At 41.9% G+C, this 20,407-nt stretch overlaps 1 protein-coding gene across 2 annotated transcripts in view; it reads right to left on the bottom strand.

Annotated features, from left to right (window-relative positions):
- Positions 1 to 17,613: 17,613 nt before the first annotated feature.
- Positions 17,614 to 20,407, bottom strand: part of foxp3b (forkhead box P3b) — a 53,369-nt gene continuing 50,575 nt past the window's right edge. For both annotated transcript variants that reach the window (XM_078170373.1, XM_078170372.1), the window contains 2 exons: positions 18,188 to 18,309; positions 17,614 to 17,866 (listed from right to left, as the gene is read on the bottom strand). In XM_078170373.1, the coding sequence (XP_078026499.1) occupies positions 17,809 to 17,866; positions 18,188 to 18,309 (180 nt within the window). In that variant the 3' untranslated portion in view covers positions 17,614 to 17,808. The remainder of the gene's footprint in view (positions 17,867 to 18,187; positions 18,310 to 20,407) is intronic.

Raw genomic sequence — 20,407 nt, 5'->3', positions numbered from 1 at the left:
TGTGATGTTTCCAGCACAAAGCTCTTCCTCAGACTTTTAGTTCATTTTGTGTGGTGACTGTTTGTGTGTGAAAACGCAAAATAAATCATTTTTGTCCTGCAGTTGTTCCTGTGTTTTGCGGTGTGTGACATCAAGACAATAATGAAACTGTGAATATTTGAATACTGGAATATGTCAAAATGTGTCAATAAGCTCTTTTTTCAACATCATTTTAATTTGTTTTTCTTCCTTAATAAAGTAGCTAACCTTAACTAATGCCTCTGGTAAAGGACTAGGGCTGTTGTCATTGGTTTTGATTCTGAGAATCATCCTTCAGTGTAACACTAGATATTATCACAATATATTTTGCTGATAAACCAGAGCAGATTATCAGTTTTGCCAAAATAGTTAAATTCTATTGCAAAAACAAACATTTTCAAATCATCCATAAATTCCCAAATGTAACCAAAAATACAAATTGACCATGAAACAAACATCCTGCATGCATGTCATTTTCACAGCTTATTACTGGACTGTCACTAGTGGCCTGTGTTGTGGGTGAGAATGACAGAGATGCAATTCCGACAACTTCAGGCAGCCGCCGTCCAAAAGTCCAAGCAGACCGCACCAAGCACACTACTTGATCACCTGAGCGGATCCTGCGTTTTTTATTTAGCGCCCCTGCTGTCACCCTCCAGCATCGCAGCTTAAGTTACACTGCGCATGTGCAATCCCCCCATGTTTGACCCCGTGTCTCAGCCTTCTCTTGAATAGCCTTGTTATATGCGTTCTTGTGCGGACATGTGTTCTTGTGGACTTGTGACACGTCATCAGTCACAGCCCAAGTACTGTTCCAATTCAAAGTTCACATCTGGCCAAGTTCAGTCCAAATTCCCGGATGTGTTCTCGCCACACCCATTTCATCGGGGATGCATCGGAGCAGACTTGTGTGGACTTCAGACAGCCAGATATCCCAGCATGCATTTCGCAACAATCATCAGAAAATGACAAGTGAGGGAAAGGCGCACAATTGTAAGCCATACCGATATGTTGCTGTTGTTTTGTCACAGAACGTAGTGTTTTCATCCGTAGTTTAAAGACCCGTAGTCGATGTTTTAATATAGAGCCCAGTTGAATGTGACTGAGGTCCACTAGATGACAGCGGTGTCAGCCCTCATGTGTTTATGAACGCTGACACCATAAACGTGTGTATGAGCGCTCAGACTGCCTCAGAGAGCAGCCTCTCTCAGTAGACGGTGGGCCGAATGCGTTTTTCGTGTTGTTGATCGATCTCCATCGATAGAGTACACAGTTTTTTGTGTGTGATATTAAACAATTCTATAGAGTCCGGGAAAATTTGTTGGCAGCTCTGGTTTGATCATATATTTTCACAAACTTGTATTTTAATTGTCGCTCTGCTCAGGCAACTTGCGGGATAACTCTAGCTGATGAACCAATCAGGTTGTAGTTTAGAGAATATCAACCAATGGCAGACGGCCTTAGGACCCGAAAATGTAAACAGGGAAAACTGACAGCTCCGTCTTTTTTTTTACTTATTGTGTCAAAATGAACAATTTAATGTAAATATATGGTATATAATCACCATCATCATTAATATATGTATGTAACATGATTGTATAATCTTAGGGTCTACACAAATCCCTTTGCAGGTGCTAAAAATGGCCAGTGTTGTGATTTATTTTTCTGTGTATGCCCCCGTTAAGTTTCTTTTATATTGCTGATAATAGCGACAGCCTACAGTCTCTGTGTTGTGTTGTGATAATGATGGTGGACTAACGGCTAACAGTTAGTAACGTCAGTTGACTCCAACAAAGACACACAGACACTCTGATGTCGATTCAATGATGACTGTTTATTGCTTACAAGCACTTCAGGGTCTGGGGGATACAAGCCCGGTCTCAGTTAAACTATTTAATATAAATAAAATCATAATCAAAGGAAACTTACAATACTAATAAATGATGTCAACATGACGAAGCTTAATAACCGTTAAATAACAAATTACATGGTCAACGGTCTAACCTTGACCAGGATCAAAGATCATACCTGTCAAGTTTTGGATCTGAAAATAAGGGAAATTTTCCGGCGCCTGCCACGAGCCGTCCCACCACCCCAACCAAGCTCCAGTATCCCTTACATTTTAAGACAGGTGTACAGGAAATCTAAAATAACCACTTGTCAACCACTTACTAACTACAGTTAGGTGATCAGAATCTGATAGGCCTACCTTTGTTGACATTGAAATGCTGTGAACATTCCTACGTTATAATACAGGGTTATTATGTTATTATAATATGTGAGATTTACAGGAAAATACTAATACGGGAGGACGGCAGGAAAGAGGGGTAAAATATGGTAGTTTCCTGGCCAAAACGGGAGACTTGACAGCTATGTCAAAGACTTACTATATTACAAATTACATAAAAGACACTATTGATACAGATGAACCAGTACACATTGATAATCACTTTGAATGTCAATATAGTTATAATTAGTAATAAAGTCTCTCTCAGATCAGCTATACATTAATATTTACAGGTTTCCATTTAACAGTCACACATTCACGTGGGGGATACAAGCCTGGTCTGACTTGTTCCCCCGGTGATGGGCTTTATAGCTGCATCGTTACCTTGGATACTGTGTAGCCACGTATTAAATTTGAAATATAAGATAACAGCATAAAAATATGAAAATATCACAGATATGTACACCTTACAACTACTAAATAAAGGTACAATTACTGGCAAAATTATATTCTATATTACAAGATTTTGCTATTAGACATAGTGACCATTTAAAGCTCAACTGATGTATTTAATGTAACATGCAAGAGGCATATGTTACATCTGCTTCTCATATTGTTCTAATACTATACAAAAGAGTAATTTTAATATATATGTATATATTTCTTAATAATAGACCCTAAACTGACTAGTTTATAAGCTTCTAGAGTCTAATGAATGACCTAATAAACTACAATATACAACAAGTGATGAGTCTGAGTCGTTTTCTCCACTTGATTTGAATTTTTTTTTAAATGTCATCTCATTTGCATCAACCCAAACACATGTTTACCTTAGCTAGCACATCTGCAGCTAAGGATGCATCCTGGAAAATATGGAGTGCTGTATGCAGCACAATTCCTAATATCATACAGTTTTCAGCCGAAAGTTGGGCAGCATTTGTAAGAAGTTCTCTGGAGTGGGTCAGTTTTGATACTAAAAGCCAAGTTGCAGCAATAGCTGTAGAAAAATATGAGTTAAAGGAAAATGTCTTTGTGTGCCAGCTAATGTTGGCTAACACCGAGAATGTTATATGCAATATGCCAACAGAAGAAACATTGAGAGAGCTCGCAAGAGTAAAGAGAGGGCAACACAGCAGATTGGTTTGTACAACATTGTGGTTTTGACTTTGGACAGTACATTCAGTTTCAATTTTCATATCATAAATATTCATATATCATACAATGGTGAAGTATTCAGATCCTTTTGTTCAGTAAAAGTACTAATACCATAGTCATTGTGATGATCCCTGTGTCATCTAGAGGTGTGTCTGCTGTGAGTTTGTCAGGCCCGTCTCTCCCAAGCTGCCTTGATTGCAACTCAGTGCACCAGGGCCGGTGCACTGAAGCTGATAAAAGCTGTGGTCACTCATTCACTCACCCTCTGCTTCTTCCTACAGGCAACCACTCTGGTCTGGTTTGGTAATGTTTTAGTTTCTTTGCTTTGACGCACTCTCCAACACTTACACATACACACTCTCCCACACCCATCATTCAATACTCACACATAGTACTGATATCACTGACATTCACACTCCATATGTTATTCTTATTTAGTTATTTGCTGATTTGGTCTAATTTGGTTTGATTTGCTGCCAATAAAATATCTTTTGTTAACCGTTCATCATGGTGCGTCTCTCTTTTGTTATGGCCACTTGAGCCCGGTCGTAACAAATGGGGGCTCGTCTATTGAGTTTAGTTTGTTAAATGTTTGTTTTTTGTGCCTAGGCAGAGGTGGGCACATGGTGTGTTGGTGAGCTAATTAGCTGATTTGATGCAGCTGTGTGTTGGCTTTGAGCTGCATGTTTGTCTCCAGAGCTGTTTTGGCTTTTGTTTGCTCTGGTTTTGGGAGATGCATCATGTGTGTTTTGTTTTGCAGGAAGCATTGGTGTCCGTCCTGGTGTCGGAGTGTTGACTGCCATTCAGTAAGTGAATGTTGCTGTCTTGATACACAGTGCAGAGGTTTCCCTGGTAGGTTTAGTGGCTTTTCCCCTTTGGGTTTCGTCTGTTTTTGTTTTCATAGTGTTGTGGTGTCGTGGTTGGTGTCAGCTGTCTGACAGCTGTCTCGGGGGCACATCCGCGTGACTTTGGGGGGTTGCCTGCATGCAGGTCACTCTACAGGTCCGTTGGGCTTCAGTGCGTAAGTACCCACCACAATCCACATGAAGACTAGGGGTGAGTATAGATAAGTTTTAGGTTAGGCAGTTAGGGGGAAAATTCTCTGGCGGGTTTTGAAGTTTGCCCCACTGTGTGTCCGTCAGTTAACTCTTTACTTTCTGATTGGTAGGTTGTGAATTATGGCTTCCTTAGCTGGCTTTTTTGATGTGCCTACGGAAATATTTTTGCAGGGCTGTACGAAGGAGCAGTTACTGAACATAGCTGAACATTATGGAGTGGTGGTTGCAGGGTCAAAAAGGAAGGTTGGCATTAAAGAGACAGTGTTGTCATGTCTGTTTGATCAGGGCATATTGCAGAAGAGTGAGCTTGGTGCAGCTGAGGCGGAGTCAGTAGCTGCACAGGGGTCTGTGCCGGCAGGTGTGCAGGCAGGTTTGTCTTTTGAGCAACAGAAAGAGTTATTGGCCATGCAACTTCAGCAGGAGCAGTTGAGGTTGGAGAATAGGGAGAAGGAGAAGAAGTTTGAGTTAGGGAAGCAGCTTGAGTTGGAGAGGTTGCGGCAAGGCACTGAGAGAATGAAGATAGAGTTGGAGCAGACCAGGCTGCAGCTTATCAGGGAGGGCAAGCTTTCTTCAGGGGTGTCTGGATTAGAGGGATCTGGACCCTTGGCTTCTGCGCCGAATGGTACTGATGTCATGGCTAACATGCGTTTGGTGCTGAAGTTTAATGAGCAAGACCCTGATACTTTTTTTACTTTCTTTGAACGTGTTGTGGATACAAAGAATTGGCCAGATTCAGACAGGGTGCTGATGCTTCAGTGTGTCCTTACTGGGAGAGCTTAGGAAGCTTATTCAGCCATTTGTGCACAGGATGATTTGGATTATGAAATCGTGAAGTCTGCTGTGTTAAAAGCATATGAGCTGGTCCCAGAAGCCTATCGCCAGAAGTTTCGAAATTGGGTGAAAGGCGATAAACAAATGAATGTTGAGTTTGTCCGTGATTTGGCGTCCCATTTTCACCGTTGGTGCTCAGCTGCAAAGGTTGATGATTTTGATGGTTTGTGTTAGCTGATGGTGATGGAGCAATTCAAGAATGCTATCCCCCAGCGTGTTGCTGCTTATGTAAATGAACAGAGGCCATCCACCGCACTGAAGGCTGCTGAGTTGGCTGACGATTTTGTGCTAACACATAAGGGCAGTTTCACAGACAGGTGCCCTGTAGGGGGTCGGAAAGATGCAGATGACAGCAGTGTTAACTCCCATGGTCGTGCTAATTTTCCAGTGTCTGGTCCCTCACGTAAGTCCGCATCGACGGGGCAACTTGATGGGGCCAGGGTCTGTCACTACTGCCGGGGGGAGGGTCATTGGAAGGATCGGTGTCCACTGTTGAAGTCTAAGTTAAAGTACCATGCTCCAGCTATGCTTTGCTCTCAGTTAACAAGCCACTGTGTGTGGAACCGAGTGTAGGCTCAGTTGCAGTGTCAGATAAGGTATCAGTTGGTATGGATTCAGTTACTGGGTCTGGTTTTGAGTCCTTTATTGCTAACGCTGTTGTGTCATTGGTTGGTAGTGATATGCGTGTTCCAATCAAGCTACTGCGTGACACGGGTGCTAGGCACTCATTTATTTTGGAGTCGGTGTTGCCTTTTTCACCTGAATCAGAGACAGGGGACTTTGTATTGATGAAGGGGATGGAGATGGGCTTGATTCCGGTGCCGCGTCAAACACTGGTGCTGGATTGCAAGCTGGTGCAGGGCACTTTTCCTGTTGGCGTGCGCCCCGCGTTGCCACTTGATGGTGTGGTTATGATTTTGGGCAACGACCTAGCTGGTGGTGCTGTGTGGGCCAATGTGCCGCCACCTGTGGTGGTGTCCAAGCCATTATCGTCTGGGGTGCTGGATGAGGGTGGTCTTGGATTTCCTGAGGTTTTTCCAGCCTGCGCCGTGACGCGTGCACAGAGCCGTAAACTGTCTGCTCCTGACCCGCCTGTCCCGGAGTGTAGTAAAGTTGTGGTGCCTGATATGGTGTTGCTGCCTGACCTTCCTCTGTCCGCTTCAAAGGAGGATTGGGTTAAGGGTCAGAAGTCTGATTCATCTTTGTCTGCCTTGTGGGATGAGGTGTTGCCAGCTGGCAAAATTAGGGATGTAGCCCAGGGTTACTTCGTTCAGGAAGACCTGCTGGTGCGTAAGTGGGTGCCCTGTGATGGCGACTTGGTTGGTAAGGCAGTTTTTCAGGTGGTGGTGCCAAGTGGCTTTCGTGATTTGGTGTTACAAACAGTGCATGATAGTTGCGGACATCTGGGGATAAAGAAAACTTATGACCGTGTCCTGCGCTATTTCTTTTGGCCTCGATTAAAGCGTGATGTTTCCAAATATGTTAAGTCATGCCACATATGCCAGCTCACTGGTAAACTGAGCCAGGTTGTTAAGCCTGTGCCCCTCAGTCCTATCCCAGCGGTTAGCCAGCCCTTTGAGCATTTGATTATAGACTGTGTAGGGCCACTGCCTCCATCTAGGTCAGGCTGTGTGTATATGCTAACTGTTATGTGCCAGACTACAAGATATCCTGCAGCATTTCCCCTGCGATCTATTTCGGTGAAGTCCATAGTCCGGGCTCTGACCCAATTCATCTCCACTTTTGGTATTCCACGTGTTATTCAAAGTGACCAGGGTGCTAACTTTACCTCCCATATGTTCAAGCAGATCCTGCAGCAGCTGGGGGTGAAGCATAATCTGGCATCAGCATACCACGCACAGAGCCAGGGGCACTGGAACGATACCATCAGACGCTGAAGTCCATGTTGCGTGCATATGGTATGGAGATGGGGAGGGACTGGAAGGAGGGACTGCCATGGCTCATGTTAGCGGCCAGGGAAGTCGTGCAGGAGAGCACGGGTTTTAGCCCCAGCGACTTAGTATTTGGACATACTGTTCGTGGTCCATTAGCCATACTGCAGGATGGGTTGGTGAATAGTGAGCCACCTAAAAACTTGGTTGATTATGTCAATGGGTTTCGTCACCGCCTGTATATGGCTGTGGAGGTGGTGAGGAAAAATTTGGAGGGTGCTCAGGCTAATATGAAGAGATTGTATGACCGTCATACGGAGCACCGTGAGTTTAACCCAGGGGATCAGGTTTTAGCTGTTATGCCACTTCAGATCTCACCATTTCAGGCAAAGTTTGCTGGCCCCTATACTGTAGAGAGGCGAGTGTCAGACCAAAATTACTTGATTGCTACTCCCAATCAGAGAAAGTCATCCCAACTATGTCATGCCAACTTGCTTAAACCCTACTATGCTCGTGATCCCTTAGCTCAGGGAGGGAATGTTAGTCCCACATTGATGGTTGATTCTGTGCTTCCAGATCCTAATGTCCCGGAGGCAGGGTTTGAAGGTGAAAGGGACGCTAAAGCACCAGATGACTCCGTGATGTGTGGTAGGCTGAAGAATTCTGAGTCATTGGGTCATTTGGATAGATTGTTGGGTCATTTAACTGTTTCACAAAGAGCTGAGTTGTCTGAGTTGATAAGGAGGTGCTTGGTTTTGTTTGGTGATGTACCATCATGGACAAACGTCATTGAACATGACGTTGATGTTGGCGACACTCCTCCAATTAAACAGCGATTTTATCGTTGTCCAGCAGACAAGCGTAAGGTAATGGAGTCAGAGGTAAAGTACATTCTTGACAATCAGATTGCAGTTCCATCATCCTCCAGTTGGACGTCGCCTAGTCTGCTCGTCAGTAAATCTGACGGGTCTCCACGGTTTTGCAATGACTACCGTAAGGTTAATAAGGTCACCAAGGCCGACTCCTATCCGTTGCCACGGATGGAGGATTGCATAGATTTGGTGGGCTCTGCTAAATTCGTCAGTAAGTTCGACTTATTAAAGGGGTACTGGCAGGTTCCTTTGACGGCACGCGCACAGGAAATTTCAGCATTTGTGACACCCTTTGGTCTGTATGAGTATACTGTGATGAGCTTTGGTCTTCGCAATGCACCAGGAACGTTTCAGCGCCTGATGAACCTGGTGGTGGCAGGTCTTGATGGTTGTGCTGTTTATCTTGATGACGTTGTTGTGTTCAGTGACACATGGGATGACCATATCAAGTGCATTGGTGCTCTGTTTGGTCGCTTGGCTGAGGCGCAGCTCACGGTCAACTTGGCTAAGTGTGAGTTTGCCAGGGCGACCGTGACGTACCTCGGCCGGGTGGTCGGACAAGGGCAAGTTCGTCCGGTGGACGCAAAAGTTCAGGCTGTCGTGCAGTATCCCGTGCCCGTCACTAAAAAGGAACTCATGCGGTTCCTAGGTCTGGTAGGTTACTACCAGGCCTCCTGCAAAAACTTTTCGACTGTGGTCGCGCCTTTGACAGATTTGCTGAAGGGGAATACTAAGTATGTGTGGTCTTCCCAGTGTCAGATGGCGTTTGATAATGTAAAAGCTCTGTTGTGCTCTGCTCCGGTTCTTGCTGCGCCGCGCCTAGACAAGCCATTCAAACTGGAGGTTGACGCCAGTCATGTTGGGGCGGGTGCAGTTCTGCTGCAGGAATGGGAGGGGGTTGATAGGCCAGTTTGCTACTTTTCAAAGAAGTTCAATGTGCACCAGCTGAACTATTCAACAATCGAGAAAGAAGCATTGGCCTTGATTTGGGCACTCCAACATTTTGAGGTGTACGTTGGTTCTGGAGGTAGCCCAGTGGTGGTCTATACTGACCACAACCCCCTCACATTTCTTTGTTCACTAAAGTGTCCGAACCAGCGGTTGATGAGGTGGACCTTATTCCTTCAGTTGTATGGGTTGGACATCAGGCATATTAAGGCCAAGGATAATGTTGTGGCGGATGCCCTTTCACGTGCTCCGATGGAGTAGTGTTGTCTTTGACCTGCATCTTGACTGCCAGTGTGCAGCCTTGTTGTTGTGTTTTTTTGTTTTGTTTTTTTGTGTGTACCTGTTAGCAGTTAGCACCTGTTAGCATTGGTAACTGTCTTGTGGAACTTCGGGGATCCCTTCTGGGCCCCCGTCTTAAGGGGGAGGGTGCGATGATCCCTGTGTCATCTAGAGGTGTGTCTGCTGTGAGAGTGTCTCAGGCCCGTCTCTCCCAAGCTGCCTTGATTGCAACTCAGTGCACCTGAGCCCAATGCACTGAAGCTGATAAAAGCTGTGGTCACTCATTGACTCACCCTCTGCTTCTTCCTACAGGCAACCACTCTGGTCTGGTTTGGTAATGTTTTAGTTTCTTTGCTTTGACGCACTCTCCAACACTTACACATACACACTCTCCCACACCCATCATTCAATACTCACACATAGTACTGACATCACTGACATTCACACTCCATATGTTTTTCTTATTTAGTTATTTGCTAATTTGGTCTAATTTGGTTTGATTTGCTTCCAATAAAATATCTTTCATTAACCGTTCATCATGGTGTGTCTCTCTTTTGTTATGGCCACTTGAGCCGGGTCGTAACAGTCATCACATAGTTTGATAGTTAGATAGTTTGCGTCTGATTTCCTGTCAACTCCATGGTCTCTCGAACCAGCAGGCGAGGATCAAGATGTCACACGTGTCCAGACGATGTGTAACAGCCTTTCAGTCATTCATTCAGTCAGTGGCGAAGATGAAGACGGCCCGTCGATGTCGTCCATGACAGCGGGGCCCGAGCAGTGCAGTCAGGATACTCTGAGCGTTAGCTGGGTTACTCACAGCACAGTCCGTTTATTCCTCAGGTTCTCCTCATCAGAAACTATGAACTGCAGTCTCATTAGTAAGCTGAGTTAGCTGTACTCATAGAGGCTGTACTGCGGCTAAAAGTCCGTTCACTTTGCTAGTGATGAATGCTAACAACACATCAGTGGCTAATGAGCTAATACACAACGTGAATAACTGTTCAAAACACTTCGACTAAGTTAACGTTAGAAACGTCTTCAGCTTCTCACGGAAGATATGCAGAAAATATCCAGGTGAATACTGTCAGTTAGATAGCATAAAGACACAGACTACATAGGGTGAATTCAGGTAATGTGGGACATCAGGTAATGTGGGACGTTTATGCATTGTGATGATTTAATATGGTCAGAATCAATACAATGATCAAAACTGATCTTGAATTGTTGCTACAACACTTCTTGCCACTAAACAATGGTTTGGGTTGGTCTGACATCATCAGAGTGGGCGTGGCCTATCTTCACAGGAGGTCTGCGCAGCACAAACGCTTGGTAAGTTCAGCAGCAAGTGGGTTTCAATTTTTCAATGTTAAGGCTTTTAATGAAATTTAAATTAGGTAAGAACCTATACTTCTGTTTCATAATGAAGTAGGTTAAACACTGGTTGAGAAACAGGAGAAAAAAGTGTAAAATAATCCTTTGTTTTTATGAAAACATGATTTATGTCACTGTCCCACATTAGCTGAACATGTTAGATAATGTGGGACGGCATTGTTCAGGTAAAGTGGGACAGCGTGTTATGCTTTATTTATGCTATAAAACTGGCCCTAACCCTCCTAAGTTTTAACCTTTGTAGAACTACAACTAGGCCTACTCCATTATTTCATTTAGCTAGCTATAGGTAACATTGATAGCTATCTCGTGTTAGCTAGCAAGCAGTCAATGCTTTGTCGCGACACAAATACAGAGCACATTTAAACATAATCTGTCACAGTTGTGGGTGGTCACAGAAGACCCCAAAACGGATGAGGACTGGATCCAATGTTCGTCGTGCCAGCTCTGGTACCACGAGTCCTGTGCCGAAGAGTATGGACTCTTTGACGATGTTACTTTCACTTGCAAAGACTGCTTCACGGAGTTGTAGGTTTCTGGACACTGTTAGTCAGGGTTGGTCAGGGTTGATAAAACTGGTTATTTCTAGCAAGATGTTCATAATTTTGTGGTGATAAAACTGTTTATTTTTAGCAAGATGTTCATGATTTTGTGGCGATAGCATTTTTTAGCAAGACATTGACGATTTTGTGGTGATCAAATTGGATATTTTAAGCAAGACATTCATGATTTTGTGGTGATAAAACTGGATATTTTTAGCAAGACGTTACTGTTTTTCTGTTCTCTTCTGTTTCCTGTTATTTCCTATTATCTGTTCTTAATTAATAAATAATTCTTAATTAATAAATAATTTCATACAAAAATACATCATGCAGTTATTAAAAATCAATGTTAGTTCAATCTTTATCACCCACTGCAGGACCTTTTTGTTTGCAGCCGAACATCCACAATACCACAGGGAGATGCACTGCGTCAGCAGCACACTCTCGATGGTGGAGCGGTAGGTGACCAGCAGCTGTTGGTTTGTCTTTGAAAAGTACCCTAACTTTAATTGTTAATTGTTAATTGAAATGATTTGTATTCACCGCAAAGAGGCCTGTTTTTTAAATCTAAGAATGACTGTCCCACTTTACCAAACAAACTGTCCCACATTACCTGAACATGCTGCTCGAACGAAAGAGGGTGTCATGTTATGTTTGAAGGTGTGTAGCTTCTAAAAAAAGATTGTATTCCCACTGAATTCAAACATAAAATGTTAATAAGGCCTAAAATGATTTAATGAAACATCATTGGAGCAAGTAAATAGTTTTTATATAAGTCTACTGGAGCATCTACCAAAAACTGTCCCACATTACCTGAATTCACCCTACTGTTTACGGTTAACTCCGGTCAATTCCGGTCAACTCCTCTGAGCCGTGTTTACTTCCTATTTGGGCGAATATCATTGGCACACTTCAAGTCAGGTGACGCTGGAACTTGTTGTTGATTGGTTTGCGGTATAGTACACCATAGCATTTGCCTGATTTAGTTTATCAAACATAAGTTTAGTTTTCATAAAAATATGATTGAATTGAGACTGCCAACAAACGGAAACTTGTTCAGAAAAAATATATTAAGTTAATGTTAAAAAAGCAGCTACTCTATCGCTGAGGATCGATCATTTCAAAAACAAAAGCAGATAGTGACCTTCTGCCCACCGCCTACAGGTAGGCTAGTCCTTTTGAAATTCGTGGCTGATATCTCTGTAGTGGTTAAATATGAAATGTAATTCGTTTGGGGTATGTCTAATGGGCAACTTTCAGTCTCAGTATAAGATATATTCTTATATTATTAAATGTTGTAACATGTTATTGTTCTTTGCATTATTTTGCTTATTTAGGCCTATGTGTTTTTACCATTCAATAATGATTTTATTTATTTAACAGCATTTTAAATATTGATTATCTGATATGAATTGTATACCTGCATAATGTCTGAAGTGTGGCTGAATAAAATTTTCCTCTTCACATTTGACCTGTTTGATCCCATTTATATTGGTGAGGACAGACTATATGAGAAACTGCTGTCAGTGTAATCCAGTACAGTTCAACAGCACCACAATCTACAACTCAACACTTCAATAAAATGTTAGACTGAATATTAAACTGCTGTTATTTTTTCTAGGTGTACCAACTGTCAAGTCTCCATAAAAATGTAGACAGAAAGCATAATGATGAGACAAATACAGTGATGGACAGTAACTAATTATATTTACTCAAGTAGCTTCTGTACTTAAGTACAAATTTGATGTACTTGTACTTTGGGTATTTCCATTTACTGAGAGGGAAATACTGTACATTCTACTCAAGCTACATTTATTTGATAGCTATAGTTACTTTTCAGATAGTTTGTTTTGTAGTTTCATATTTACAAGTTGCTGTGTGTTGTTATAGATTAGACTAGTATACCAGTGAAAAGTGTTAAAATTAGTTCTACCATGACAACATTTAAATGCTGCTTACATGTAGCCTACATTGATCAATTAATACTCAATACATATTCATGTATATGATGATTACAACACTTGAAATTGGGTCACTCTGCATAATGAGTACTTTTAATTTTAAGTAGTCCTACATTTTGCTGACAATACCCAGATACTTTTACTCAAGTCAGATTTGGTATGCAACACTTTTACTTGTGACTGAGTTTTTGTTCTTTGTTGTGATATTCCTGGGTACTTTGTCCACAACTGGACAAACATATCGAACAGACATGCAAGCATCGCATGTCTCATCCTCATCCTCATTCTCCGCTGTCTGTCTGTCCGCAGTTTATTTATTTTTCTCCCCCCTGAGCTTCAGGACAATGACTACAAGAGGGAGTTAAACCACCTTTTAACATTATTTAACATTAGAAAACAGATGGGATATCAAATATAGACTGATGTACCAAGTACATTATATACACAGTAAACCTCTGATAATTAAAATTTGCACACACAAATGAATATCATCCTGAATTCACAAATTCTTTATTTATTATTGCTTTTTATGCACTCATCTTACTTTTTTCTTTTAGTTACAGGACTGATGTTTTCCTAACCAGAAAAAAAAACACATTACCCTGCTCTGCCTCTGATTGGCTAGTACTCGTTGCCATCAGGGTCAGAGCCAATTAGAAGCAGGATGCAGGTGGGAAAAAACTCTGCTGTCTCCTGTGTGTATGGAGAAAGGGGAGGGACAGAGGGAACAGGCAAGACAAACTATCCTACGTTTAAATAACGTATCGAAAATATCTGCTTGACAACTTATTATGGAGCTGGGAACAAGCCCAAATAAGCAACTACGCTTTAGAAACAAGCCCAAAAAAACCGTGACTACCAATATTTGTAAGCGACTTTACAGAAAAACAAGCCCACACTCGCTTATAATAAGTGGACTTGGCAACTGTCTCCCTCGCGGCGGCGGCCAGAGATAAAGAGTGTGTCTCTATATGAGTACCGCCACCAGCTGACCTGGAGTTTCAACACTGACATTCTTCTTCTTCTTCTTCTTCTTCTTCTTCTTGTCATTATTAGGGGTTCAAGCCCGAAGAGCTGAAACCCTTTTGTTTTTGTGCTGTTTTATTATTATTATTATTATTATTATTATTATTATTATTATTCAGACATGTTTTTGCAAATTCCCGTGAGATGGTACATTGTAGAGACATGAAATTTTCGCACATGATTGGGAGTTGGAAGTGTGCAAATAGTGCTCAAAATATGAAAATGCCAATAAGCCAGATGGGGGCGCTATAATTAAGGTCAAAGAAAATTTGGATTTAAAAGGCCACCACTCTTGCACTATGTCAGATTGACTTGAAACTCGAAACATGGTCAGGTGAAGGGGGTCTACAAAAGCCTAAAGAACCCTTAAGGTCCGCCCACTGGATTGTCTGCCATATTGAATTTTCTGAAAAACACCATTTTGACATCGTCTACTAAGGCATTGGTCCAATTTGCACCACACGTTCTGTAGATCACCATGGAATGAAGCTAAGTTAAGTTAAAAGTTAAAACAAATATCGCGAAAATTTGAAAGGAATTGGTGATTAACCAAACTGGAAGAATCTCATTTAATCTGGGCAGAGAGTCTAAAAATGTATAAGAGGGGCCTCCGCAATGCCAGAGCAAACTATTACTCAGCATTAATAGAAGAAAACAAGAATAACCCCAGGTTTCTTTTCAGCACTGTAGCCAGGCTGACTGAGAGTCACAGCTCTGTTGAGCCTTGTATTCCTTTAGGCCTTAGCAGTAATGATTTTATGAACTTTTTTAATGACAAAATTCTAACTATTAGAGGCAAAATTCATGACCTCCTGTCCTCAGATAGTACCTATCTAACCTCAAACACAGCTGTAAGACCTAATATATATTTAGATTGCTTCTCCCCAATTTCTCTTCAAGAATTGACCGCAGTGATTTCTTCATCTAAATCATCAACGTGTCTCTTAGACCCCATCCCAACTAGGCTACTTAAGGAGGTCTTACCTTCAGTTAACACTCATATATTAGATATGATCAATATATCCTTATTAACAGGCTATGTACCACAGTCTTTTAAGGTAGCTGTAATTAAACCTCTACTAAAAAAGCCCACCCTGGATCCAGAGGTGTTAGCCAACTATAGACCAATATCTAACCTTCCCTTTCTTTCAAAGATCCTTGAGAAAGTAGTCGCAGACCAGCTGTGTGATTTTCTCCATGATAGTAATTTATTTGAGGAATTTCAGTCAGGATTTAGAGTGCATCATAGCACTGGGACAGCACTAGTTAAAATTACAAATGACCTTCTGATTGCTTCAGACAAAGGACTTGTCTCTGTACTTGTTTTATTAGATCTTAGTGCGGCGTTTGACACTATTGACCATCACATTCTACTGCAGAGACTGGATCACTTAATTGGCCTTAAAGGTTCAAATTAGGCCTATCCTGACCCGAAAAGATGCAGAAAAATTGGTCCACGCTTTTGTTACCTCAAGGCTGGATTACTGTAACTCTCTATTATCAGGTAGCTCTAATAAGTCCTTAAAAACTCTCCAGCTAATTCAGAATGCAGCAGCTCGTGTACTAACAGGAACTAAGAAACGAGATCATATTTCTCCTGTTTTAGCTTCTCTGCACTGGCTCCCTGTAAAATCCAGAATTGAATTTAAAATCCTACTGTTAACTTATAATGCTCTAAATGGTCAAGCTCCGTCATATCTTAGAGAGCTCATAGTGCCATATTATCCCACCAGAACACTGCGCTCTGAGAACGCAGGGTTACTTGTGGTCCCTAAAGTCTCCAAAAGTAGATCAGGAGCCAGAGCCTTCAGCTATCAGGCTCCTCTCCTGTGGAATCATCTTCCTGTTACGGTCCAGGAGGCAGACACCGTCTCCACATTTAAGACTAGACTTAAGACTTTCCTCTTTGATAAAGCTTATAGTTAGGGCTGGCTCAGGCTTGCCCTGTACCAGCCCCTAGTTAGGCTGACTTAGGCCTAGTCTGCCGGAGGACCCCCTATAATACACCGGGCACCTTCTCTCCTTCTCTCTCTCTCTCTCTCTCTCTCTCTCTCTCTCTCTCTCTCTCTCGTATTCTATTACTGCATCTTGCTAACTCGGCCATTCTGGATGTCACTAACTCGGCTTCTTCTCCGGAGCCTTTGTGCTCCACTGTCTCTCAGATTAACTCATATCACAGCGGTGCCTGGATAGTGTGATGTGTGTGGTTGTGCTGCTGCCGTGGTCCTGCCAGATGCCTCCTGCTGCTGCTGCTGTTATTATTAGTCATACTTCTACTGTTATTATACACATATGATTATTGTCACATATGTATATCAGATATTAATACATACTTTCAACATATTGTACCACATTAGCCGGAATTATAATTATAATATTATTACTTTCATTAATGTTGTTGTAAGCTATTATCATTACCGTCTGTCCTGCATCTCTCTCTCTCTCTGTCTCTGTCTCTCTCTCTCTCTCTGTCTCTCTCTCTGTCTCTCTCTCTGTCTCATTGTGTCATGCGGATTACTGTTAATTTATTATGCTGATCTGTTCTGTACAACATCTATTGCACGTCTGTCCGTCCTGGAAGAGGGATCCCTCCTCAGTTGCTCTTCCTGAGGTTTCTACCATTTTTTTCCCCCGTTAAAGGGTTTTTTTGGGGAGTTTTTCCTGATCAGCTGTGAGGGTCATAAGGACAGAGGGATGTCGTATGCTGTAAAGCCCTGTGAGGCAAATTGTGATTTGTGATATTGGGCTTTATAAATAAAATTGACTGGAACTGAATTGAAAGGAATGAGGGACAGACTAATACATTTTTACTTTTGGTCTTTCCATGGGCTTTGTTGCTTTGAAGAAAAAATGAATTATCTTGCAAATGTCTTCAAAGGATCAGATATGTGATATTCTGTTGTGTTACTTAATAAACCACATTCCTAATGCCACCAGTGTTATGTCTGGGTGTCAGAGGGCTGCTGTAAAACTGAGCCTACTTAGGGCAACAAAAACGTTTTAGGTGCGGCGGTACAATTGACAACCAAGACAGGATGGCAAAGATAATATCTGCATACCAATGCAATTGGTCTTGACAGCCACAAAAAAGATTCACAGACTGAGACCAATGCATAAAATATCACTTACTTAAATATCACTACCCTGGTAGGGATGTTCTAAATAAAGTGACATTTTTGCAGTGTATTATTATCACTCTACAGTGATAATACACATTTCACTACATTTTTCACATGAGTTATTGTGGGAAAGGGAAATAAATTGAGTTTGGGAGGTTACTGACCCATTTTCCATTGTTTTTGTGGTAGTCAATTCAAATCAAGGATGATGTGATCATAGGATGATGTGAACAACCTGACATGTCTGACCTAGTGACTGAAGGGAAAGTAGTTCATGAATGAGTACAAACAGGTTGAAGACAAAATACCCACACATGTTGACTTCATTTATTTTCCAACACTTCTTTTGGCATTAGAAATAATTGAATACAAAAACATTTGCCTTATATATAGCCATGTTTAAAATGTCTTTTAAAATAAATCCAATTTAACACTCTGTATTATCACTACATGAGAATGTAACTCCAGCTCATTGACTCTGCTGGTGTTCAGGGGTCCTCTGGACAGTAATGGGGGTAGGATGTGAGCCACTTCACAGGACAGTCCCTGAAAATACATACAGTTCTTATGACACAGACAGACACACACACTGGACTAACCGGGGTATCACCATAACCACTTGTTCATGAGCAAGCATTTGATGCCAAGTTAAAATCTGCTGAATCTGAAATGGAATCGAATGCAAAATTCTTCTTTACCTTCGCCTTTCCTTTTCTACCTATGCTTCTGCTGTAACCTGGAAATAATTTTAGTGCCTTTCTCTTGCATTGGCTGAGGATGCTTGAAGGCACACATATCTGCCCATCAACAGCACTGAATAGAGTAGAGAGCATGTTCAATGAGTGTTTGTTCTGAGGAGGTTTGTACCTGTGATACTTCTGGCCCTTCCTCCTCTGGTACTCTGTTTCATCCACTGTCCACACAGCTCCTTTCCCTCCCTCCACTCGCACAAAGCACTTGTGAAGACTGAGGTTGTGCCGCACTGCATTCTGGTTAGGAACAGGAAAATTGTATTGTCATAGAGGCAAACTTAAATGTGTTTTAACAGTTGTAAACTTCTTTGTTGTTGTTTGGGGTATGTTAAATATTACTATTACATAAACACATTAATAAACCACAAGGCAGCAAGACTATGGCTTTCAACAGTGTAGCAAAATCAAGACCACATTTCCCATAAACCTTGCTTCCTGCTGGGTTAACCATAATGCAGTGTTCAAGTCAAAAAGGAGTTTCTGTGATAAACAGCTTTTGACTTGTATATATCGCTGTCATAATAAGAATTTCATTTAATTTGGCCTCATCTGCACTCAGTATCATTTTTCTCTTGCTATTTGTAATGAATATAGATACAGGTGACTGGCTGTAAGTAGCTATGTAGCAAGGCTACAACTCCATTCTTCATATTGCCTACAAAGTAGGTACAATACAACTAATAATGTATAATATTTATCCCCTGGGAAAAATTCAGTTTTTTCATTCTGCTGTTACTAGCGCAGGGGTGGGCAACCTGCTAGCTCACTGTAGCTTTGACAAAAAGTATATGGAAATGAGTAACGGTTGTTGTGTTTTTATTGTTTGTTTTTTAACATTTTAATTTTCATTCATCAACGTTGTAGGCCTAAAGAAAGTCTACGTTCTCCAATTGTAAAAGTGTAAAGCCTATATACCGAATAAAAAACAACAACTAAAATGTGCATTAAACATCTACTGCCTGGCACCTTTACCTCAGGATTTTGCCGAACCTCAATAGCAGGTAGCCTCAATAGCTTACCAGCTCAACCCCCAGTTGAGCTGGTAAGCTATGGATGCCAAATCCAAGAAAAGTAAAAGTCTTGAAACAAAACAGAGAAATTAGAAGTGCATTGATAGATTTGTTTGCTTTCATTGCCAGCTCTGCAAAGTTAAAGCACCACATAATAATAAATAGTGCCCTGCACAGTAGCCGCCTTGTGTTAAATCATATTAATGAATGCTGATTTAGACTTTTAGTATAGGCTAATTTAGACTTCATAGGCTATGTTTACCTTCATTATAAGTCTTTAATGTGTTTTGCGGCCCCACACAGATTATCATTATTACTAGGGCCCGAGCAATGACAAAGTCGTCTGTGAGAACCCTATTTTAATCGCGCTGTTTATTAGGGTCTGAGCGATGACGAAGTCGTCCGTAGGACCCTGTTGTAATCGCGCTGTTTATTATTAGGGCCCGAGCGACGACGAAGTCGTCCGCATAAGACCCTATTGTAATCACGCTGTTTTTTAGGGCCCAAACAACGACGATGTCATCCGTGAGGACCCTATTGTAATCGCGCTGTTTATTATTATTTATTAGGGCCCTCCCTATTGAAATGCAAGGATTTTTTATTAGGGTCCGAGCAAAGACAAAGTCGTCCGCGGAGGACCCTATTGAAATCGCGCTGTTTATTAGGGTTCGAGCGATGACAAAGTCGTCCAAGGGCCCTATTGAAATCCCGCTTTTTATTATTATTAGGGCCCGAGCACCGACCTCGGTGCGGGGACCCTATTGAAATTGAAGGAATGATTATTATTAGGGCCCGAGCACCTAGTGGTGCGAGGACCCTATTGAAATGCAAGGATTTTTTATTATTATTAGGGCCTGAGTACCGACCAAAGGCAGGCGAAGGCCCTATTGAAACTGTTCCATTTATTATTATTATGAGGGCCTGAGCGACGACGAAGTCGTCCGCGGAGGACCCTATTGTAATCGCGCTGTTTATTATTATTATTTATTAGGGCCCGAGCAACGCGACGACGAAGTCGTCCGTGAGGACCCTATTGTAATTGCGCTGTTTATTATTATTAGGGCCCGAGCACCTAGCGGTGCGAGGACCCTATTGAAATGGAAGGATTTCTTCTTCTTCTTCTTCTTCTTCTTCTTCTTCCTCCAAATGAATTGCCTTTTTGGGAGGCTTAACATACCCGAAAACTCATGAAACTTTGCACACATCTCAGAACTGGTGAAAAATTTGATATTTTAAGGGTCTCGTGCGCGGGTTCCAAAAAATGGCTCAGTAGCGCCCCCTACAAAATTTTGAGGAAACAGCCCCTGAACCTAGTTTAACCTACA

The sequence above is a fragment of the Epinephelus lanceolatus genome, chromosome 8 (genome assembly GCF_041903045.1).
Source record: "Epinephelus lanceolatus isolate andai-2023 chromosome 8, ASM4190304v1, whole genome shotgun sequence".
Taxonomy (NCBI): domain Eukaryota; kingdom Metazoa; phylum Chordata; class Actinopteri; order Perciformes; family Serranidae; genus Epinephelus; species Epinephelus lanceolatus.
The sequence above is the reverse complement of the archived record's forward strand: the minus strand, read 5'-3'. Positions and strand labels throughout refer to the sequence as shown.